The 22,213-nt window shown below is 38.0% G+C and overlaps 1 protein-coding gene across 9 annotated transcripts in view; it reads right to left on the reverse strand.

The window, feature by feature from the left end:
* The window catches only part of LYRM9 (LYR motif containing 9), a 47,015-nt gene that overhangs the window by 19,195 nt on the left and 5,607 nt on the right, over positions 1-22,213 (reverse strand). For 6 of the 9 annotated variants that reach the window (XR_002443929.1, XM_021415346.1, XM_021415347.1 and 3 more), the window contains exons 2-3: positions 16,201-16,271; positions 801-941 (exon numbers count right to left, since the gene is read on the reverse strand). Coding sequence is in view for 8 of the 9 variants with exons in the window: in XM_021415346.1 (XP_021271021.1) it covers positions 801-926 (126 nt within the window). In the remaining variant the exon portion in view is untranslated. Of the gene's footprint in view, positions 1-800; positions 942-14,584; positions 14,711-16,200; positions 16,272-22,213 lie in introns of all 9 variants that reach the window. The other 3 variants (XM_021415352.1, XM_021415351.1, XM_021415349.1) reach the window with 1 other exon arrangement.

Here is a 22,213-nt window from a genome sequence, read left to right on the forward strand (position 1 = left end):
TACACTGATTAGCCAACTCAATGCACCAGTTGTTAAAATAAGGATCACTTTTAAACCCCGAAGGAAATTTAACGCAAACAAACTTTTGATTTGAAAAGCTAAAAGTATACATCATAGCACCTGCCTATGCTATTTCCATAGCAAGGCTTATCAAATGTATTTTCCATATAAAATATTATACTCCTTTCACACATAATCAGCAAAAAAATACCAAAAAAATTATCACAGACTATGAGAACTTCAATTCAGGACAACAATCAAGGCATCTTAATGTAGAAATGCATGAAAATACATGCTCTGATTTAATAAGCATGTAGCATTCTAGTAAATTGAACAACACCTAAGTAAAACACTGAATAGTGAAGTGTCCTTGAAGCTGTCTGTTACGGTAAAACTACAAGAGACACAGGACAGCAGGTATGATCAAAGGCATTAAATGACCTCCATACAAACAGCTAGATGAAATTCACCTGTTGTGGAAAACAATCCCAGATGGGGAACTAGCAAGTATTACCAAAAGGATGTGGCTAGGGGAATAAACAATTGTTGTTCACTATCTTGACTAACACAAGAACTGACAAGCAAGCAAAGGAAAGCAAACAAAATCAAATGCTCGTTCACATAATCCCTGTATAATCCTTTGAATCCACAGAGGTTTCAAGCCTACAGAAGAATTTTTTTTTAAGTGCCAGGAGTTATAAGAAATTGATTCAAATTGTGGGAGGAAAAAACAAACAAACAAACAAAAGACCTACCACACAAATGCGAACGCAAGGAGGGAAAAGAATTACATTTCTCACCTGCCTGATTGCATGTTTATAATGCTGACGAATGTTCTCTTCAGGAAGTTGCTTACAGCATCGAAGCAAGTAACGATATAACTGCAATGAGTTCTGAACTAATTCAGCATTGGGTAGCGGAGCCATTATCGTGCTTTTCAGCTGTAGAAAAATCAAGAACACAAATCAGGATACTCACTGAATTTTATTAAAAACAGTCATAAAAACATAAGGCAATTTTACAACAACAAAAAGAAGGCATGTAAATTAAAATTTAGCACCATAACTTGAAAAAAATCTTTAGAAGAAAACAATATGAAATGGATCAGGACTTGCTTAGCTTACGGACAAATATGCAGAGAAGATCACTTTACTATTGTAATACTAAGCTATGCTGTAATATAATCCTAGTTTTTCCTAGTTACAAAAAAAAAACAACAAAGCAACAACAACAAAAACCCACACACAAAAACAACAACAGTAAATAAAAGAGAACTGGCAGCTCCAACAGAGCTGTTTGCTTGTCAAGCCACGATGATCCTTAGGCTCATACAAGCTTGCAGTGTTTTCTGTGAGTACCTGTACGAGTTCACCCACATGGTGACATTGTAGAATTAGGGCCTTCATAATTGCTATGAGCTATGTTGTAATTTAAAAATATCTCCTAGCATTGCGACTCTCTCAAGAATATGTTGTGAACTGGCTTGTGAATGTCAAGCTTTCACTCAAGATACAGAAGATGTGCAAAAAATATTGAGAGCTTTGAAATTTTCTGTTGTTTGAAACAGCAACAGAAAACAAACAAATCTAGTAAGTGTCACCTCAATAACTACACTTACATATTGTAACTATCAGTCCATCTAAGCTATACAAAGTGCTAATCAAACACTGTAAAGGACTTGTCATTTAACAGATGGTTACCATCTGCAGAGAACTAAATTAACATTTGGAAGATAGCACTTCTACATCATTACTCTTTTAAGAATAAAGATAATACGTAAGTATCTGAATAATGAAGTAGGCGCATGTCAGTACTTCAGCACCCATTATAATACTTACTCACCACTTGGATTTATTTACATGTTTTCCTTCCCCTAAGTAATGTCTGTGGCCGATTTCTGAGTACAATACCACAATAACTATCCCATGCATGGGCTGCTAAGAATCATACTGATTATTTCTAATATGCTGCAATACTTTTTCAGCAGTTTGCAAAATGCGCAGAAGTAGGCTGCAATTTAAACACAAACTGTATCATTTCTAAGTACTTTGCATCCAAATGTATTTCACGACAACAACCCTTTAAGAAATGCCACAGTACATGCAACATATCAGAACTCAGTTTAGGCTAAGATAAAGCCTCTTGTAAGTGGCTGCCTTTGGTCAGCTCAGAGCTGATCTCACCCGTATAACACAATCCATGCAGGTCCTTTCACAAACATACTGAAAACTGGAAGAATTATTTGAGCGACTCTCCAATACTAGGGAGTAGGTTATGGAGGTTTGCATTTTATTTCGTGTAAGTGGAACATCATTCATATGACTTTTTTAATTTCTTTGATATTCTGACAGAAATGGAGAATTAAGCTCCCAGTACCTTCAAACATTTGCTGCAGGATCACTGCACTCTTGAATCAGACACAGTGTTCTAATCCCTTCAGATTTCATAAAATATTCATTCAGGACTCACATTAACTTTCTCACAGATTTGAAAGGGTCATACCTTAGAGTTCCTTACAGTTCCTTTCAGTTGCCAAGCAGATACAGCTCCTCACAATAACAAAAAATAGCCCAAATTGAACGGTGTATCATAAATATACGAGGACAGGGTCTGTCAGCTTAAAATAAAACCCCACGCATAGACAATTACATTTATATTTTATATATATATATATATATATATATATAAGAGGGTAAAAAGTGACTAAAATAATAGAAATGTTCTGTTAGACATGATACAGATTTGTTCCCATCTGCTATGGAATTTAGTATCTCTCAAGAATTTTGAAGCACAACAGAATAAATACCCTAGGACAATAACACTGGAACATTGAAAAATCATCTTCTAATCACCTGCAATATGAACACTTGTGGACACTAGCACTTCTCACCGTGGCAAAAAGCTGTTCACTAAATATCTACAAAATGCCCATCATCATGAGATATCTACTACCGTGATCTCTATTTTTAGTAAAACAAAGCAATAGACTGAGGTGGAATCAAGCAGGTATAAATGAGCATATCTCTACAACAGGAACAAGAGCTATGCTGATTTACAGCAATATCTTTAATGCTTAAGCCATAGTAAAAGTTTGAAGACTTGGTGAAATTTATGCCACAGTGATTCAACAACAGGTAGCTGGATTCAAAAAAGTAACATCCTGTAAAATGTTCCTGTGGTAGAGCTTTGTCTGCAGAAGATGTGTGAGAAAAAGCCTTGCAACATTAGCATTATTACCTGCATTGCAATTGTGCCCATAATCTTCAGTCAAGAACTCAGGCTCAATCATGGTAGGTACTCCCTCTTTCTGTGTCTACCTACACACGTATCTCATGAAAAAGATTCTGCCACAAACTATTTACAAGGCAGACTAATGACAAGTCACAAGATGAGGCAGATGAGCCAAACAGGTGGGATGGGAATGGGGAGGAGGTGACAGCAATCCGAACATGTTTTTGTGCAGACTAATAGAGCACACAATATAGCTCACCACCCGCTTAGCTGCTATCAACAGGCAAGCTTTGTGTGTGTCTGTGCAGGTCCTTAGAAAATAAAGCGTCACAGCTAATGAGGGGTGCCGTGGAAGCCACTAAGAAAAGCTCTGATGACACTTCAGAAGGAAAACCTTTTCCTACCTCTCAAGAGAAAAAGATGACAGTTTTAAGTGAGCACTTAACAGAGTTACTGCCTCATGAACGGATGAAGTAAAATCTATTAAAACTAATTCAGGTTGGTCACTTCCTTACATAATCCTTGGGAAAGTACTGACATTCAGAGGATCTCAGAAAGTAGATAAGGAGCATTCCCAAGATGGATAGATGGGCAATGCCAATATCACATGTGGCAACTGGCAGTCCTGTGGTTTTGCACCCAGTGCCAGGAAGCCTCATACACATCAGAAACAAAAGGTGGATGAAATTTAACATTCAGGCTAATTTTGATTTTGTTATTATTACTGAATTCTGGAATACAGACCTTCAGGACTCAAATAGTATAACATATTTAGGAGAGATTCCATGAACAAAATGCAGGAAGTTTTTTTTTCTTTTTTTTAATTATTTACGGGTAACTCAAAAGTAAATGCAGTAGACGTTGATTGGAGTTAATTTTCAACACTTCATACCACAGTTCAGTGTGAAATCACAATGTCTTGTGGGCATGAAAGCTTTAATAATCTGGCTCCCATCCTCAGAAGCTTTCCCTTCTGCCAGTCATACTCAGAACTGAGAAGTAACAAAGACAAAACTGTACTGGTCCCAGCAGGTCCCTGAGGTCAGAAAACCTCACTCACCACTGAACAGTCCCATCTTCCTCTACTATCTACAACAGATGAGTTGTTCAGTGCACTCAGAGCTTCCTAGGGTGTGTCTGCTTTTGAATATTTGATATGTTCTATTAGTAAAGTAAGAGAGGTGAGGTAAGACTTCACAATAATACCTCCTGAGAATTATTCACAGCCAAAATATGGCTTCCATTAGGTTTCTAAAACAATTAGAAAACCATTCTTCCACCATGAGGACAATAAGTCAGTTCTTCATTGCTACTGTAATCTTTTCATTATGGTTGTTTGATTCCAGTTCTGTTCACTCATATTTGTTTAATAGAAGTCATTCACCCTCATCCACTACAGGACTTAGATACTGAGCAAAAAGATGTTACAGAAATTCAGAAATACTGACTAAGAGCTGACTTTTCAAAATGGTTTCAGCTTGACTACTCAATCTGCCAGCTCATCAAATTTGCTAATTATGCATTTGCACTAAAACATTCAGCTTAAAATACTGATCTGAACATCCCCAAAACGCGGTTCATCTCTCATTCACTTCCAATCTTTTCTCTAAAACATTCTCTCTCTTCATAATGAAATCTATGCTGAACATCAGTTCCGTGCATTTTTGGTTTGGATTCATTTCATTTTGGCATTAGAGAAACAGGGTGATGACACTCCTGGAGCTCAGTAAGAGATCCCTGCACCACCCCTCCAGCCAGCAGAATGACAAAGAAACTCCAAAATGAGGCTCAGGTAATACACAGACTCAGTTCCTCCCTAATCTCTCCATCAAATGCAGGAGTAGCAAAACAAGGGTTGTAATACAGATCCCGCAGTTAGAAGCCTAAATCAGGTAGGATGATTCCAAGTCTATGACTTGTCATGAAAATAGAAATACTACAGCAACTGTTATCTTTCTTATCCCACTTCACTGTAAGTCTGCCACAGGACACAGAAAACCTGATGGCTATTTGGCAAAATAGCTATTTAATCAGAATATTCTAAAGAGTTTCTAGAGTTTCTTAGCATAATGCTATAGTGTAGACTTACCTCTTTCCAATATTTAACTCTGTACTTGTACACCACAATGCATTAGAGAATTTGCATTGTAACTAGTGGTAATTTGCCCATTTTGCATACACACACACAAACCAAAAAAAGGACAATGAAGAATAGTAAGAATCTGCACTACTGCCTTTGTTCTAAAAACATCCCACAAATGTTACCATTTTTATCTGCCAAGAAAAAAAAACCCTCAACCTCACAAAATCTGGCTATAATCATGACTAATAATGTAAATTTCCTTCTGATAACTTGAATTTTATGCATAGTACAGCAGACAAACTATCTAAACCAAGAACTGTTGAGTCAGAAATAAAATAATACACCAATTATGCTTTTCTGGAATGGATGACTGTATAATGTCCTCATCAGAAGGCTGAAATCAGATTTGCATTTAGATAAAGCTCTGTTTAAAAAGAGACAAGTATAAAAGGAGACACTGAGACTATTGTGGTATTTCTCTGCATAGCATAATCATTTACATTCCTGATAATGATATTCAGATAGCGAAGCAAAAGCTGACCAAAGCCAATTAATCTTGCCCTCTGCACTAGTAAGCCTGTAAATTGACCCTGAGTACACCTGAACCCATGATACTGATACAACACTGTACCACTCCTCTCAGATGGTTTGCGTTTATTTGTGCTTCCCACCCCCACCAGCTACTGTGAGCGTTTTCCAAAAAAATCCCTACGGCTCAAAACTTCAAATTTCACTCCCTTCAGACCAGTTAAATGGCCACCAAAGCTGGGTTTGGTTTCAGAAACTCCAAATGTTCATTAAAGGGCCTCAAGAATTATCTGAACTACTGCTGTTTGAAGATGCTGTTCCCCCCTTGCCACACCCCAAATATATAGGCCAGATATGTGTTTTCTTAACTATTTCAAAGCATTACATCTTTAGAACGCAATACCTTAAAGCCTCATGGTCTTTTATGTATTGATCTTACAGTATCCTTGAGAAGCAGCACAGAAGTACTGTGTCTATTTTTAACAGTGAGGAACTGAAACTCCCATTTAATTTGGTCACCGAATTGACATAAAGCTAGTCTGGAACACTGCCTTGCCAGCTCAGAGACATCCTCATGGCCACAGGGCAGCAGGTCCCCAGTGCTGAACGCTCTTCACCAGGACCGCGGCAGGTTCCACAGCCACCCCCGTGTTCTGATCATTGACCCATCTCAGGATCCTTGATGGGGAACGCATTGCTTCTGACTGCTGCCATCTCACACAAATCCAAGCACACAAAACAGAAGCTGGAGAGAACAAAAACTGGAAACAGAGAACCATTTGATACTATTTCTCACAGTTGGCTCTGTTTCACTGAAGGTACACACGGACCCAAAAGCTGGTACCAGCGCTTGAGGCTCTCGCTCCATCTTCTAAGTTCATCACAACGCATATTCAAGAAAACCCTGCTGTCTCCCTGGCTGTCAGTAGGCCCTGTTTGGACTCAATCAAAAACTGTTGAGAAGTACATGGTGGATTTCGCAAATTAAGATTGAGGAATCAAATCTCCTAAAAAATAAGGAAAAAATAATGCGAAGTATCTGTTGAGCAGCATTAGTTCAGTTTTAATAAAGAAGATTCTTCAGAATATTCACAGCTATGTAAGTACTCATAAAACAACACAGAAATAGCCTATTTTGGGATGCTCCTTCCTCTCCAAGAAATAATATATAATATTTTAGGTACCTTGAGATTTCAGTGTTTATGTTGGAATATCTTCTACAGTTACCTAAGGTGCCAAAATTATTTGTTCTTCTTGAAAATAAAAAAATGCCCAATAATAGACTCCAAAAGAAAAAAAAAATCAGCAATCAACTTACTATTAAAGATTCATAGCTCAGCTCTGTAACCTGACTTGCCATGCCTTTGCTAAGCCTGCTTCTATTAGCACGAATATAAATTCCAGAAGTGGTATTTCTGCAAAACAAGATGGTAACATTTTCTGAGCAGAGAATAATAATCTAGCCGCCAAAATAAGAATAAAATTGGAGGCTTCTTGAAACCTCTTTAACCACAAAACATCTTGGCTCAAGATCTGACACCAGTCCAGGACAACACCTGAGTGAACTGCTGCTTCTCAGTAGGGTCCTTACTCTTCTGGCTTTGTATGTGGTTACATTAGTCCTCCCTCTCACGTTCCACAGCTTCCCACATGGTAAATGTGGGACAGGCCTCAGATTTTGGACAAAGTTATTAAATACATTTACAGCTTCCTGCAGCAGAGTAGCAGACTTGTCCTGTTTCAGTGAAGTAAGTGGCTTCTTCTCTGGTTACTGCACTGTAATAGCTTTTCTTTATTTCCTAGAAGGTCACAGGAGAATGAACAGTGCACTGTGTTCAATGCTAGCTCTATGGGTTCTGCTGCCTTAGGCAAACCAGCAAACGTCTGTCCCTACAAGTCACATTCACTCACAGCTACCGAATGCTTTGCAGCCCTGGGCAATGGCCTGCCCTGTAGATACACCCTTTCTCGTGTACGGGTGAGCACGTACAATGCTGAAATCGCATTGTAATAAACACGTCTCTCCAGCATGCTGAGCTTTTATTAAAATCTGCTGGTTTGACGTGATGATTTCTGACGAGCTGTGGCCTGTCATTATTGTGGATTCTGTCCTTTCTGAATATGATCTCTGATGTCTTATTGCATGAACGATGATAGCCAGACATTCTTGTTCTGTTCACTTCTATTTCTGTTCTCCTCCGCTCTATGCTTTGCTTCTCTGCTGCATGCACCAAGCAATGTCAAATGACAGTTAAACAACAGCACATTTTGGGGGCGCAGGCCTGTGCTGTAAAGGTAGCATTATAGAGTATCAGCATAAAGGAGATTACAAACCGGCAAAACAACAAAACCCAAAGGTCTGCCTGTTGACAAGGAATTGCTATTGGTCAGACAGGCTTCAGGCAGTTTGTCAGCCTCAGTATTAGGCGTAATGCTATTGAACACTACCAGAAGTTGCCTTCCAGCAAAAATTAAAATTCACAAACTTCAGCAATCTTCATGTCATCAGAGTTATATATAACGACGACAGGGTAGAGAAGAAGGTAAATTGCTGGATAAACTCGTTCCGCAAAAGTTGTGCTTTGATGCACCTAAATATTGCACAAACAATTCAGAATGCAGGTTAGAAGACTGCTTATATGAATCAAGCAAACAAAGCAGCAGGACAAGAGTTTTACCTTACAGAGTCATTTGGTATCACAAAGCAGAGACATGCAATGCATCAAACACAGCAAATGAAACATGGAGGCTTACCATCTAACACCAGTGAGACAATGCGCTTCCTCCATTTGGGCCAGATTATCCAGTTTTGGATAATTAATGAGCATGCTTAGACTAATCGAACAGATCTGCTTTGCAGCATGCTCACCAAATGCCAAATTCAGGCAGCAATAGGGGCATAGACAAAAATCTCCCTGATTTAGGGGCAACTCAATCTATTTGTTTTTCCCAATGATTACTTCCAGCTCACAAAGAAAATTCTGAAAGCCACAGTCTTGTAAGAACTTTATCTTCCCAGCCATAAACAGTTCAGTACAAGTTCAGACAACATGAATTCAGTTCTTACTGACCAAGTTTGTAAGTACTTATATTTGAGATCATGCCCAATATGAAGTGAGTTGTATCTTGTTGCCATTAGTGTTAAAACAAAGCTGCCTGTTCATTCCTCCCTTTCTTGTAAATATTGCATTTTGAGGTGCTCCAGATTAGCAACAGTGGTTCTCTCTGTGACAGGTAGTACAATGACTTTCTGGCTACAATTCTAGACCCGCTGCAATGTGAGCAAAATATGTGCCCGCTGATGGGAGAAATGTTTACAAACAGCAGTACTACAGAACATTCAAGTCCAGGAGTGTTTAGCCTCTTAAGGAGGATTTTAATTTGACAGTTCACTAATCAGGGATTGTTACCATACCAACAATCAATCATGTGGCCAGATGCCCCAACGTATCTTAGGAGAATTTGTGAGTTCTTAAAGCCGTATTTCAAGTTCTCACAGAAACTTTACTGTCACTCTCCATGGCCTAGTCTAGCTTAAAGAGAAACTGTTTTATAAGAAAAAAAAGGAAAAGTCTGGCTTGCAATAAGCTTGTTGCAAAAAAAAAAAAAAAAAAAAAAAAGCACAGTCCAGCAACTGGCTTTTGACTCAGAGACAAGGGTTCATTCTCAAACTGCTGGCTGCAGTGAGATTCCACAAGAGAGCTTCTCGCAAAGCCAGCTGCTGAGTGAGACTTGCACAATCTCCACGCTTTGATAGATGCTTTTCAAGATCAGGCTGGACCAGGCTCTGAGCAACCTGATCTAGTAGAAGATCCTGTTTGTTGCAGGGGGGTTGGACTAGATGACCTTTAAGGTCCCTTCCAACTCAAATGATTCTCTGGTTCTACAATGAAAGACCTACAAGTTCCTGATTCCTTGGGGGACCATTCACCTCTACACGTAAGATTTTTTTATGTTAGAAAATTACAAGGTATTCTTTTGAAATAAAAAGAGAACTTTGAAGGAAGTCCATCATGCAGGAAATCAGTATCTGACTCTAGAAAGGGCTATGTGACAATTGTTTCCAATGCTTCATGATTTGGCACTACTAGGAGAGAAGCAATGAAAATCCACAACTGACAGTAAAGGCAGATGTTAGCTAGTGTAATGTATTTGAAATGTAGGTGTAAACATTGTTTGAGAAGGGGATTAGATGTGATATTGCTTAGTCCTTGCTGTTTCTCTCCAATTCTGATTTAACATAGACTTTCGAAAGGAAAACAGACATATGCTGAAGAGGCCAGTTTTGTTAATTCTAAACAAGCTTCCACTGTCCACCAATTGGACCTCCAGCAATATCAACAGGCTGGCACAGCTCCCTTGGCTTTAACAACCACGCTTTACAGGATCTGGCCCCACCGGGAGCATAGTTCTTCACGGTGCCAAGAAAAAAACCATCTGCCTACCCTCTGTGAAAGAAAGGCGTCAGCCATTTTCAAAGTCATGGACTTTGTTTAAATGAGAATAGGAGAAAATCTTGAGAACAAATGCTGAGAACTCAAATATTCCATTACGCCTAGACCATGGATGTACAAACAGACAACATGAGCCCCTCAGATCTCTATGAAGGGAAAACATCCAAGAAAAGAAATTGGGCTTCCAGAAAATGAAGTAGCTTGCACAAAATCACATAGCAAGTCAATAGCAGAGCTTGGACTAGAAATCATAATCATCCTCTGATTCTCATTTAGAACTTATGTCCTAATTCTCTTTTATACACATCAGCTAAACCAGGTTCAATATCCTCTACGGATCTAAATTTCTACTAGTGATTACTCCCTCTATCTGGATTTTGACTGAATGGCTCCGGGGCGATTCAAGTATTTTTTTTCTGAAGTATTTAAGTACTGACACAGAATTCCAGAGCATTCCCCTTGCAGACAGGGCATTATCATCCATGAGTGAATGAATGTGGCAGGATAGTTCTTCAGAACAGCAATAGCATTTTATGGAAAGGGAGCTGCCTTAGGCTTCATCCATGATTCAGATTTACTTACATTTCATGAAATCTCAGTAAAATGGGGATAAAAGCTTTGGTTCAATGGAAGTCACGGTGCTAACCTTCAGTGCTAATAATTAATTCAATTATGTTGAATTAATTTGATGTAATTATTGGTGATGGCACAAAGACAGTGGCCCAGAGAAAGTTGGAGAAACAGGAAGAACAGAAGTCTTAACAATACTCAGTATCCCATAAATAGATTTTTTTTTTCTTTCCAGAATGAGCCAAAGACAAAATGAGTTCATTGCAGTCATCTGGCTTTACTCAGCCTTCCAAATTATCCCAATACTAGACAAATAGCTGTGAAATCCAGAAAGTGAACTAGAATTAAAACACGCCCTGATAAATCTGACACAGCGCTCTGTGCAAGTGTCTTTTCCCATCCTATTATCTAAGCAATACAGATTTAATAATATGTTTGAGAGCCACAATGCTTTTCCATTAACTAAAGACACTAATTAAAAACATTTTCTTGATGCTGTGTTGTCAGTTGGGTGTTTTTTCGTGAACAATCTAGAGAAAGCTTGTGGACTCTTTATTTGATCTGCAGTCTTCATCTATTATTTTAAACTGAATAAGTGTGGAAAATACGCGTGCCAACTATAAAACAACTATCTTTGTTTCTGTATTTAATATTTCTATGATTTGCTTTGAAAAAAAGTACAATAGAACTGCATTCTTTACTAAGAAAATATAGTTTGCTGAGACATTCTTAATTTTCTCATGAGCTTAAAAAAAAATCATGAGGGAGAAAAATTTGACATGATTGTCTTAAGTGCTGGGAAGTAGATTAACCTGAAAATGAAGAACAAAGCATTCATTCACACAGAACTCCTTAAGTATTACTTGAATCTGTAGAGGATTCTCTCACCTCCTCCCTTCACTACTGGAGGAAGCATTCCCAGACTGCTGTTACACTTCCATTTACAGTCTAGCCAGATGCCCCAGAGAAGGGATGCATTTACCAAATACAAAAGTCACATAAGGCAGAACACCAAATGCTGCACCTGAGTCCAAAACATAAGCCTGTTACTTCTCACACTGTAAGCTACATCAGTAGCGTGCCCCTTTTCCCATTTGTGAACCTGCTCACCATGAGCACAACCATGCACCCATGTGCCACAGTTTTGTACATAAAGCCTGGCGCAAACCTTTCCTCGCCTTGCTTTCATCAGGCTTCACTAGGTATACGGATTTAGCACCATGGGTGTTTGTTTTCCAGCTGTAAATATTTCAAAATTAAGAGATCGTATTACAGCATCACTTCATTTGATATCTTACAGTTTGGGAGCACTGATAATATTTAGTTATGAAGAGTGGGGTACCTCAGCCTGTCTAGCTTCAGTGCGAAATACCGTCTTGTTTTTACATCTGTCAATGCTGTAAATAAACAAGCTTCTACACTTCCAATGCATTTTTATTATCCTTGGTGACAAGAATAAAAATATTATCTCTAAAAGTCACCAACTGCTTCCAAGAAGAGAATCCAAGTGCCTAGCTGTAAGAAATGAATATTATTTTTTCTAATTTGGTAAGTGCTGCCACTACGCCTACAGATCACATCCACACCAGGAGATCTGATGCTTCTCAAACAGATGATCTTTCAGCATTTAATTGCCAGCTTCCCATCAGCCCCATCATTTCAAAGCACGTTGTATCACATGTATAACATATATTTGATTTCAATAGATCATTTTCTGTCCGGTTCTGAGAGGGCAGAAGTCGTTTTCCATGGGGAAGATGCTACTGTATTTTCTGAAGAATCAGAATTACTTGCTTGAAGAATATAAATAGTATTTGGGAAAAAGCACTACATTCATTTGAATAGCTACTGTAATTTTCCTCTATTTATCAGGATATAGTTTTAATTTGGCATTTTTGTTAATAGCTTGCCCAGCTGAGACAAGCCTGATACCCACCCACATCATACAGAGACAAAAAAAATTGTTCCGCTTATTTTATCAGTAGGGGCTTGCTTTTATTTTGTCCTGTTGCTGGACTAAGAATGAAAGATTCCATGTCCATCACTTTTCTCATCTATCAGTAGAACTACATGTTGGAATACATACCTAATAGGCAAATCTGAAACACTGACTAGTTTTCCGGATACTCTGAGCACCAGCACTGTCACTTTTAAAAGCGTATTTGTGAGAACTCTCCCCAGTATCTTCTCAGAGTTACTCAAAATTCATGGCACAGAAAAATTAATGCAAATAAAGCATTACAGCTTCTGCTGAATACAGGCTTCTACCACTTAGATTTCCAAACAAATCTGATTATTCTCATTCTCACTAAGAAAAAAAAAAAAAGAAAGTCTAATTACACAGGGTGTTTTTTTTTTCTTTTTTCCTTTTTTTTTTTTTTTAAGAGCTATATATTTCAAACAGAAACATATTTGGTAACACTGGGTTAGACACTGAAAAGTTTAGCTTAAAAAAGTACAGCAGAAGTAGGGCAAAGGTAGAAGAACAATTACAAAAGACCTGATCCAAAACTCCTTGGGAAGGAAAAACAATAAAAGTAATGTGAACTGAGAGTTACTACTGGAAGTAGTTAACAGAAACAAGCTGAAATATTATATATTGCGATAACAGCATTTCTGCCCAACATGACTTGGAATATCAGTAGTGTACCAGTATTAGAATTGTATTTGGAGCATTTCATTCTTCTACCTGGATTTCTACGGGCAAATACTGGTTGCAGCACTAAAAACAACATTAAAGTCACTAGTTAAATTTTTGGCTGGTGTAAATAAGTATCTATGAGCTTCTACCAAATTATCTCTGAAGGTGAAATAATTACAAAGGAAAGGGCAGGTGGTATGCCCCGCAACAAACAGGAGAAAACAGGGCTAGAACTTCTTAGCCAGCACAGAAGGAAGTAGAATAACTGTACACAGTCTAAAATTCTAAAGCTACTTCTTGCCAGCCAGTCAGTGTAAGGGGTGTTTGCAGAAATGAGCTCATCAGCTTGTCCATGACACCAGCCCACACCTCTATCTAGAACTCCCTCTTCTCACACCCTCAGCCTGCTTTTCACTTCTGCCATCACAGACTTGATTTTCCCTTTCATGGATTTTTGCTTGAAAAAGCATTGGTGTCTCAATTGTCTATTTTCAGCCTGTATTGAAGAAAACCCTTTGGTTCAATTTGTAGCCACATCCTGTCTCTGCCTCCCCCTCTTTCTGTTCCTAAATATAAGGCTGATGCAATTTGATGTGACATGACAAAATAACACATTTGCATCGGCAGAAACTTTCTCTCCACAGCAGTAATTAAAGGGCGTAGATAAAACATCACTGAAATTGGTGTTTATTTAACCTAGAAATAAAAGACTTAAAGAGGACTTGAGGGATGTTCAAGTGTCAAGAACATGGCATCACTGATGAGTGCCTTCTTTTGCATGCTTCCCTACTGCAAAAGGGTATGGTAGCTCAAACAATGTAATCTATTTTAAAAAGGATAAAAAAGGAGATTTATGCAGACTATATTTGTAACCAGTGAAAATAATTTAATATATTTCTGTATTATAAATAGTACCAAGATACACTTGTGGTTTCACCTAAGACAAGGTCATCAAATTAAACTTCAAAGCTCAGGCTCTTAAACTGAGCAAAGACAGATCTCATTGACTATAGTGAAAACTAGGAGCTTAACACCTTAGGCTTTGAGTACAGATACTGCAGAAAGATAGGTACTCACCTTCACCTGCAAGATAGACCTTGGTTAACTGTCATGGACAAGAACTCAGAAATGGTGGCCCAGCACACCAAATGCAAGGAATTCAGCAGGATTCACACGACAAATTAAGAACACATTTCTACAAACCTTACAAAATAATATACTGTAATCAATTTTGTTGCATGGATACACTGCATATACTTGACAATTGAAGGCAACAGTGGTAGAAGAGCAACATTTGGAAGCTAAGGATTATTTCTTTATTTTAAAAGACACTTGAGGTTACATAGTCCCCATTAAGAATTCCCAGAAAAGTCTGATAGATGTTCCATAGGCCACAGGATTTAACAGACACAATATGCTTTAAAGTGCTTTCACGAGAATCTTCCTTCTTTTCTTGTTTACATGAGGCTATTCTTTTAAATCCATCTGTGACTGGCACTATCACTCTACTTAAAACTGGCAAGCCACATTTTGAGCAGGCTCATTTCCATCCCAACACAGATGGCATCAAGAATAAGGCAGGCCAGAAAAATCAGTTTGCATATTATGCTTCAGTTTTTATGGGTCAGATTACCATTCAAAGCCATCAAAATGGCAATCCATATGCGATGCGTCTGCCATTGGAACTGAAGTGATACACTATCATAACCTTTGACATGGCTGGTTACAAATAGCCTGATGAGCCGTTAACTAAATTTTTATATTTAAAAAGCAAAAATATTTTCCTTCCCAACAAGACTTTGACTAACTGATCAAGGAAATGGCTTTAATGAACCAAAAATGAGGAGACTATCTTCATCCCTGAGGAAATGTATCGGCAAGGCTCTCTTGTCAGAAAATATTTTAGCATCCATGCCAAATATTCTCTTAATAACTGAGCCAGGTGCAGGTGTTGGCTATGTAATTAGTTCCAACTTCTTTGTTCTGCAAGTCAGAAAATTCTTACGGATTTGGGGGGGGGGAAAATTGGGGGGTAAGAAGATATCTTTGCATGTCTTCTTTGGTGCAAGAATAGCAACTGTGTTAAAGATACTCCCGTAGAAATAATACACATCATTAACATAATGTATAACTTACTTACAATACAGCTCTCTGCTGATCCTACTATTTTAAATGTCTCCTACTATGTTATCTCATCACCCAAAACTCAAACTTTTGCTAAACAACATCTAGGGCCATCACCCTGCATCATTAACAATAACAGTTATTCCACTTGAGTTTTATCACCCCTCTGATTTCTCAACAAGGATTTTCTGGCTAAGACACTATACCAATTCTTCAGGTGTTCATTCTCTATCAAATACAATATACACAGAAACAGCACATTCCCTCTACCACACTCAAATTACTAATCTATCAAAATATTGTTTACTTTGGCATCTTCACTGACAATATGAAATTAGGATTCCACTACTGCCTTTGTCAGCATGGCTAGAGGGGAAAGAGGAGTGTTCCTGACCATAAAATGTGGTCTGGAAATCATTCCTGCAAACATGTGCAGTCTTAACTGATCTGCATCAACTTCATTTTCATCATTTGTTTGTGATTTGGCATTTTCACCTTTTTCCCTACGTGGAGTGAATGGGTTCTTAGTGATTTCCATAAAACCAAAGAAAAAAAAAATAATCACTTACAGCATTCAGAGCAGAAGAACCTTAATTATCTTCACAGATTAGGTCTGCCGAAGCCCAACAGTAAGCGAGACCTGCAGAGAAGAATCAATTTCCATTATCTGGTTTTCCCCAACTCGCTACTTAAAGTAGCGTCAATAAGAAGAGCAGAGAAGCCCATCTAAAGCACAAATTTCACATTTATCAGCATGTAAGATTTCACTTTCATCTAACTAGTTACATTAAGTGAACTCACAGCCTTGACGTGAATAGGTTATTGCTTTCAGTAATCTACTCAAAACATTTTTTAATAAATATACACTGCAAAATGTAAGTAGAGTAATTCCGAAGCACTCAGCGGAACCAAACCATTGTTATTTCCCATTAAGAGCTTCTGCAGGTAAGAAAGTATTTAACTATTTTAAAGAACCATAGTCTCCAGTACTCAGAACTCTGGAAAAAAGACAATTTCATAGAGAATTACATATTTGTAAGAGCACAACGCTGCTTTGGAAAGTGCATTTATCAACATTAGGATACCCTAGCAACTACAGGGTAAAACTGAAGAACTACTACCAGGTTATTTGGCCTTCCATTCCCATTGACATAGCGCTGCTATCCCAACTCAAAATGCTCAAGTACTCTTCTGAAGGAAGGGGCGCAGGAACAAGTTCCTGAATACCCTGCTTACACAACCAACCTCTGCTGCTAGGAATTAGCTTCCAGAAGGCTGCAAAGAACTAGAATTATCTTCCTTGACAGTTACTATTTTAATTGAAAACAAGAGATTCACAACAAACATAGTGTAGAACATATATACAGCTCTACCAAACAGCATCTGATATTTTTCCCTTTCATACTAGTTTTAAACATTTTAACAGCATGACATACTGCTTTAGAGTTGCACCTCACTGTTAGTTCTGGATGACTCACATTTAGCCCTAACAGGAGAACTCAGGACTCTTTCCCACCTCCTCCCCCCAGGAACCTTTACAAATTTTGGTTATCTACATTAGCTTACTCCTCCTTCCATCGTGGATGGACATTTGACCCTGTGCAAGAAAATCCTGCTTTATCAAATTCTTGATTGCACAGTGAGCAAAGTGAATCAAGTAGACTAATTCACTAAAATCAACGCTAATTCCTTATTTAGAAGTTGATGTAAGCTTGTTGAAGTAAAGAGAATGGATTCTAATGATTAACTAAAGACAAATGGCTCAGATCATCTGCTACCTCACAAACATGCAAAAAGCAACTTGAAACCAATGCCGTGGAAGATACCAGTGACAGCAGAACCTGAGTTGATCTGAATGACTTCCTCTGAAGGATAGCAGGTTTTGAAAAATCTAAGTCAAAATTCTGAGCTGCGTTTACAGAATTTTGATCAAAGTGACTTTTGATATGGGGCAAAAAATCCAGAATCTTTTCAGTTAATATCATAATGTGGCCACATAATGGCTGACAACAGCTTGGGATACTGAATTTAGGCACAAATTGGACACAGTCGTTCCAAGAATAAAAGCATTAGAACTTGCACTTGAGTTACGACCATAGGAGATGCTCTATTAGCAGCTAAGGCCTAGAATACACACATCTTTATGCTCAGTTTCCATCTCGAGTCATCAAGCATCAACAAACTCCAGTTTTTGCATGGATGTTAGTAGGCCTCAAAGAACTGGGGGGAGGGAGTAACCAGTTGTACCAGCTCAGACAGCCTTCAGTCTGACTGCTTTTTTACCTATTGCCTCCAAGCAGTCCAGGGCAACTTATAAAAAAAAAAGACTAAATTTATTTTTTGCAGGAATAATCATCTGAAACACTGATTGTGCTAAAATAAAAGCACCTGGTAAGGTCGTATGAAGCTGAGTCTTGCCATATCAAGATGTATACAGAAATTTCTCATAGGAAATGCTGGAAAATACCTAGGAGAGCAGATTCAAATTCAGTTAAAAAAAACAATCACGAGACAACTGAGGCTTTCTAGTTTTGGTGGAAGAGCTTAGCACTGGCAAGTTCTGTATAGTATCACTTTCATCATCATCATCCGAATTTTCTAAAGAGCAGATAGGACCTTTGATACATTTGATCAGTCCTGAAGAAAACACCTATTATTTAGCAGCATTAATTAACAGTTCGTAGATATATCTGCAGTTAGTTATCCCACTAGGACATTTATGATGCCCTTTCAGAAGTATATTGTCCTTTGCTGTTAACATGTGGCTAATATAATAGCCAAAGAGCAACCCAATTAACTTCTCCATGGGCCGAAATTTAAACCAGCAATTAATTCTATAATTCACTTAGCAGAGCATCAGACACCTCTGCTGAGAAAGCTGAGCAAATCTATTCAAAATACACCCCATTTAGCTTGAGAACACAAACTAATAGCAGTTCCTGCATGTCATTATTTAGTGATAGACATTATTTAAGAGTTCATCTTGAATTTTTGCCTCGGAAACACAGGAGTCTTTAAAAGAATTTAGCCCATGTCAGATAACTTCCCTTTACACTGTGAGAAGCGTATAAAGGAGCACTGATGTGTGAATTACATTCCTAACATGTTTACTAGCTGGTGTAAGTTGGCTAAAGCCAATAATCCCCAACTTGCTGTGCTATTTATACCAGCTACAGACCCAATGGCTTCTCTTGATCTCAGAAACCAAAGCCAAACTGCACTCATTTTTATGCATGATATTGATAATATTCCTGGATACACTAGTCCTGGAAACTCTAATGTGAGAAGCTGCAGCCTAGAATAACGTTTGCATGGTACTATTTACATAAGAATATAAGCAAGGTTAGAGCTTATTTTTAAAAGTAAATAGTGTGCCCCCCTAAAACAACGTCGGAGAAAACATGGGCTTGCTTGTAACTTGTAAGCAGACATACTTCCAAGCAAAACCTCACAGCCCACGTTCACTGTTACTTATGGCTGAATAAGACATTCTTGCATTGCCGTTCAATTTCTTATTTATCATAAAATCAAACAAAAAATAGAATGCTGAATTGCAATTTTATAAAAAATCCTAACAAAATAAGCATAAGTTTGTTGCACGGAAACAGGCATTTTTTAAACACACCAAAAGCGATATACCAGAAAGTTTCAATGAAAAGACGGGTAGAAGAAAGGAACAGGATTATCTACATGTGTCTGAGGCATAAAAATACAGACTTCTGATGTAAAGACCAATAAAATGAATATAAGTTGGCAGTGGCAGGAACAGAGCTCAGAAATCTGAAACAAAATAGCATTTAGGTACCTTAATCTTTATACCTCAGGTTTCTCTGAAAATTCCAACTTCCAAACAACGAAAAGACCACTCTCCACGAGCATTTTATTCTGCAAAGTTCTCTTTGTTTGAATCTGTGTGGGTGGGTAGACAAGAACTGGAGGAGCCACAAACACATTGTTTTCAATCAGGTTACCAGTGATCGTTAACCAAGTGGTGAGACCCATTAACTTGCAGCATACCATCCTCTCCGTACACTGCAACTCCCACCCTGGCTAGAACAGCAGGGCTACAAACAGAATCAACGTTCTCATTTCTTCCTTTGGTATTGCATATTGGTCAGCTTTAGTTGAGAGAAACATTTCCATAACAATGCTACAAGACTCCTCTCTCATTTGTTTGTGATGAAAGAGTTAATATCTGTGACCCAAATATGGAGACCCATTTTAAACTTGCTGAAAATTGCTTTTTAATCCTAGCTCTCGAGGATTTCCTTTGAAACCATCTGCCATGCACGCTTGGTACTCGTTTCCCGTATATATGCAGGATTACTATAATATGGATTCTTTCATGTAACTTAATACATTTCAGCATATTATAAAATTAGTTGAATATTTCCTCTTTTTTAGATTTTATTTTCATACCAGAAAGTGTCCGTAGAAGTAAGTCAAAATAAGTGATAAATTCACAGAAAACCAGACACCCATATTTATCTTATTTACTGTAGTATTTACATTACAACCCTTGTTTATTTAGTCAGTCTGACACTGCACAAGATTCAAGCAAGTAGTTATGAGTCATTGAACTAATGTAACTTATGTACATACTTAAAATTAAGCTCAAGTATTTTCCAGGATATGGATGATTTAAGCATGTGCTTCCCAATTTCAATTTAGTTTCAAGACCGGAAGACAGAATTAATCACATGATAATTAAAGATCAGAGAAGATTTCTAAATATCCTTAAATCTTCAGTATTTTCTAATTGCTTACGATGAACCTTTGTGCTGTTTAATTTTCTAGTACAAATACTGAGAAAGTAATACTTCAGGTCACATTCATAAGTATATTATATTTTTAAAAAAATCAGTTCATGCAACTATAAATACTTGAGCAATCGTCTAAAAGAGAAAACAAAGAAATACCAGCTTAGCAGAATAACCACAGAAAGAGTGATGGAAAACACCAGCAGTCAGCAAGATACACCTATAATCCATTTCTTGGATCAATCTGTAATGTCAAAATTCAAAGTCCCAACAAAAATAAAGTTTTTTTTTGTTTTTTTTTTTTAAGAATTCCAGATTGAAAAAGTGATTATTTGCCTGCAAACACTCCAGGAATGGGAAATCAGGCAAGTTATCTGCATGGTTCTAGTGATGTAAGGTGACACAGACATTTCAGAAGACAGAGAGGCCATAGCCCATAAACTTCAAGAGCATTCCTTTTCACGGTGAACACTCACTTAACATCTAATGAAAACGAACGGCAAGACAGAATTCCACACCAAAACATTTCCCACCTAGGCAAAGATAGCTCTTCATACACTTCAATGCATTTTTTTCCTGCAAATGAGCAATCAGTACTAGAAATTATTAACATACAGGAGATCTACACATGCAGATGTTGGAAGAATACGGAAAGAAAAAACAAGCAAATCATTTCATTTCAGCAATAACAGATGTTGGAGCATCTTCCTGCAGACACGTTACTTTTAATACAAAGCAGCTCCTAAGAGGAGTGAGGGGGCGAGGACAGAATCAACACCCAATCACTGGGTTATTTCAGCATTTACATTTTAATGAGATTCCTGCATGATTCTGTCCTTACAATTTTCCTTCACTACTAATTATACGAAATTTGTTTTGTCTTAAGCAACAGTGGGAAGAAACAGAGATTTCTAAGATGGCTGCCTGCAGATTCTTCAAGATGATATGTTATACTGTCATTTACTTCTGCAAATGGGTATAAACCCAGAGCAATTCATGAGAACCTATGGCACTACTTGGAATGAAACTATGAAAAGCTCCATGTCCTGCTACATCAGCTTGTATGGCAAGAGGCTGGTAGAAAAGATGCACAAAGATCGGTGCTAATAAAAACCAACAACAAAATTAAATGCATACTAATTTTAAATAACCTTCCTCTGTGTAAGGGAGAGACTAAATGAAGCCTGATCCACAGGCCATCTTGGAATCACACTGCTTTCCTGCTAGATTGCATTTGCCTCCTTACAGCACCTTAGCTACATTCCACTTTCTTAAACCTAATCAGCGACGTTGAGTTGGAAAGGCATCAGGGATGTGAGTGATGCCAGCATAGTGGCTGTAGAATATAAAATGCAACTAACTGATGCATACTTAGCTCTTGGCCTCCTCACATACAGCAGGCACAGAAAAACCCAGAAATATACATCTGCACAAATGTACGCAGTGAAACCCACTGACAAGGCTTCCAGGCAAGGGCAGAAGTTCAGTGTGTGAAGGCTCAGCAGTCATTTAGTGAACAGAGCTGTCACTGATAGCATCCAAGTGCTCTGATACTACAGAACGGGAACCTAACAACCAACTGCTTAACAGAAGTGATTCAGAAAAGCTTATGTGAGGGAGATGTGAGAAGTCTGATGCTGTATAAATCCTTTGATTTTATGAACTAAGGATTTGGCTTCACACAGTCCATTTCAAATTAACATTACAGGCCAAAGTCTGCTGTCAGATATACAGGCAAGTTAGGAGTCAACCTGAAATTTGTTTTTCCATATCTGTAATGATCAAACAAAAGCACAGGCTTCAAGTTGCACCAATTACAACA

The sequence above is a fragment of the Numida meleagris genome, chromosome 18 (assembly GCF_002078875.1).
Source record: "Numida meleagris isolate 19003 breed g44 Domestic line chromosome 18, NumMel1.0, whole genome shotgun sequence".
Lineage (NCBI taxonomy): Eukaryota > Metazoa > Chordata > Aves > Galliformes > Numididae > Numida > Numida meleagris.